Source organism: Galeopterus variegatus, unplaced genomic scaffold (assembly GCF_000696425.1).
Source record: "Galeopterus variegatus unplaced genomic scaffold, G_variegatus-3.0.2 Scaffold59496, whole genome shotgun sequence".
NCBI classification, from domain to species: domain Eukaryota; kingdom Metazoa; phylum Chordata; class Mammalia; order Dermoptera; family Cynocephalidae; genus Galeopterus; species Galeopterus variegatus.
In genome coordinates, this window is record NW_007785607.1 from 1 (window position 1) to 2,713 (window position 2,713).

At 57.7% G+C, this 2,713-nt stretch overlaps 1 protein-coding gene across 1 annotated transcript; it reads right to left on the reverse strand.

Moving 5' to 3' along the window:
* Positions 1-103: 103 nt before the first annotated feature.
* Positions 104-1,983, reverse strand: CLEC14A (C-type lectin domain family 14, member A). Its single transcript, XM_008565462.1, has one exon. The coding sequence runs from the start codon at positions 1,981-1,983 to the stop codon at positions 508-510; it is 1,476 nt and encodes a 491-aa protein (XP_008563684.1). The 3' UTR covers positions 104-507.
* Between the last annotated feature and the right edge of the window lie 730 nt (positions 1,984-2,713).

Here is a 2,713-nt window from a genome sequence, read left to right on the forward strand (position 1 = left end):
ACTTTCACCTCAATCTAAAAGCAGTACGCACGCTTCTTGCTAGTCTCAGTAGGGCTCTCAGCTGTTCTTCCTAAATAATTAATCCTTATGGAAGCCAATAATGTTTGAGTCTGAGTATCAACAATTCTTTATTTTTTGCCAGGGAACTTCAAACCAATGTACTCCCAGCCTGAACAGTGGAGACAGAAGATTTTGTTTCCATTTTGATAAAAATAAATTTTTTAAAAAAATAGTATTGTTTTCTATTTGCTTCCAATTGTCTGGAAAAGTTCAATCACTTTTCCAAATTCCCCAGAATAAACTTAAGAAAATACTTCTCCCAGAACCCCGACCCCAAATATACCCTAAGGTACTTCCATCTTCAGATTTAGCTCCTCAGTGGAGTAGAGGGTATTAAGAGGAAGGGAAATTTCTGCAGGAATAAACAATCCCACAAATAAATTCCTCTTTTTCTTTTCATTGAAAGTGAAAAACTCTGCTCATAAGGGGTGCCCATCTCTTATTTCCCTATGTGTCGCCAGAACCAAGAGAGGAGCCCGCCAGCGAGGCTCCCTCTGCTCTGTCCCTCAGCCCACAGTCCCTGTCCTTCACCCCATTGTCTGTGCAATGTGCAGAATTAGAGCGCAAAGCAGCGGCCTCAGCATCACTGTCCACGCCCCGCGGGGCCGAAGGCCCCTCCCTTGGCCGGGAGGAAGGGCTCTTGTGAAAGCAGAGTTTGAAAAGCCCCAGCACTGTCATGGTCAAGATCACCAACACTACTACTGCTATGCCCACAAGTATGAAGACCACGGCGGAAGAGGAGTCGAAAGCCTGGGGAATGGCTGAGGAAGACGTGGAGTTAAACTTGGGAATCATGCTTCCCGATGGGATGATGGTGGCGTCTGACTTGATTTCAGAGGACATGCGAAGAGTAGACGTCGTGCTCTGTGCTCCCCACTGAGGAAACTCGGGAGTAGATGTTGCTGAACTGCCTTGTCCAGGGACACGGGGTATCCCTTCTGGCTTCTCAGGGACCCTGGGTGACCACGTTCTTTTCGGCACGGGGCTGGCTGCAGTGGCTGGTGGGCGTCTGGTGGGCACTTTGGTCCCACTAGGGGCCGGCTGTCCTTCCCCACTGGTTACACAGGAGCGTCCGTCCTCCCCCAACTCGAAGCCCACAGCACATTCGCAGGCAAAGCCTCCCGAGTCGTCTAGGCAGTTAGGCAGCTCCGCGCATTTGCCAGCACGGAGGTACCTCCCGGGGCAGGGACAGAGCACCGCCCCGGCGGAGAGCCCATCCCAGCGCGCGCCGATCTCGTCCGCGACGCAGGTGGCTGAGACGTAGAGCTGCGCAGAGCAGCGCGCACTCACCTTGGTCCCGGGGGGACTGAAGTCCAGCGCTGCGCCCCGCAGCTGGAATGGCGTGCGGTAGCTCAAGTTAGAGGCGGCCCCGGGGCGCGGCTCGGGGCACAAGCCCTCAAACTGGTACTTGCACAGGTAGCCGTCGGCTCGCAGGCGGCATTGCAACTCCTTCCAACCTGCGGGTTCGACCCCCCCAGTGGCCTGGAGACCCGCGCATCTCCGCGAGGTGCAGGAGCGTTGGGGCTCCTCCACCCACTGCAGCGTGTCATTTTCCGACCCGCCGGCGTCGGGGGACAGCCAGGAGAAACCCCGCAACGGCTCGTTCTCCAAGGTGCAGTGTGAACGCCCGCGCTCTAGCGCGACCCAGAACAGAAGGTCTTTGGAGTCCCCTCCGGGCCCCGGGCCTGCCCGCAGGAGCGCGAGCACAGCGCGCAGCTCGGCGCCCCCACGCACGGTGCTGAGCGCCCCGCCGCGCAGGTTGCAGTCCTCCTGGGCCGCCAGCCGCTCGATGGTAGCGTGGTGCAGGCTGTAGCAGGCCCCCGAGGCCGAGCAGCCCGCGCGGTCGGCGGTGGGCTGCTTGCCACCTCCCGGCCCGGCCCAGAGCGCCTGCCAGAGGAGGCACAGGGCGAGCGCCGGCCTCATCTCGGAGGCCCCGCACCCACAGCTGCTCCCAACTTGGGTCTGTCCCGCCCGAGGGCCCCGCGCTGTCTCTGGATCGCGGTCACCGCCCTCTACAGCTGGCTCCCCCCAGCCCGTCCCCCATCCCCTCCCCTCCGCCCTCGCCCCTGCCAAGTCCGCAACAGCCAAGAATCCCCACCAGGGTCCTGGCGGCCAACTGCTTCCCTTAGGCCGCGACAGGAAATGTGGCCGGAGCTCTGCCAGGCCCCGTGCAGCCCTGATTTATTCTGGGGTCAGGAACACAGCTGGCGCCCGCCGTCACCCAGAAGGTCCAACACCCTGGTTAGAGCGGGAGAAAAAGAAAGTGGCCACTAGGACGAAGTGTGTCCTTTTCCCCCCGGCTCAATGAATTTCAGGACCTCAGATCCCACAACACATTGGAGAACACTGACAGGAAGGACCTGAGAAAAAGGAATTTGCTTAATTATACGCCCACGCCCGCCCATTGTGTTTCTGTCCCGAGCGGTGGAGATGGCGTCAGAATAATTTGTAGACGGCTCCAGTCTTCTGAGGCCTGCGCCTGTGAGGGCAAAAAATCTTGTGAGACTCTTAGCATCTTCTCTCGCCAGCAGAGGCAGCACGATTTAACCACCGATCTCTTCCCGGGGGCTCTGCTCTCTATTCTGTCAAAGGAGATTCAAGAGTGCTAATTGCTAGTCAAAGAATTCACAGGTTTTTTTTTTTTTTTTTTTTT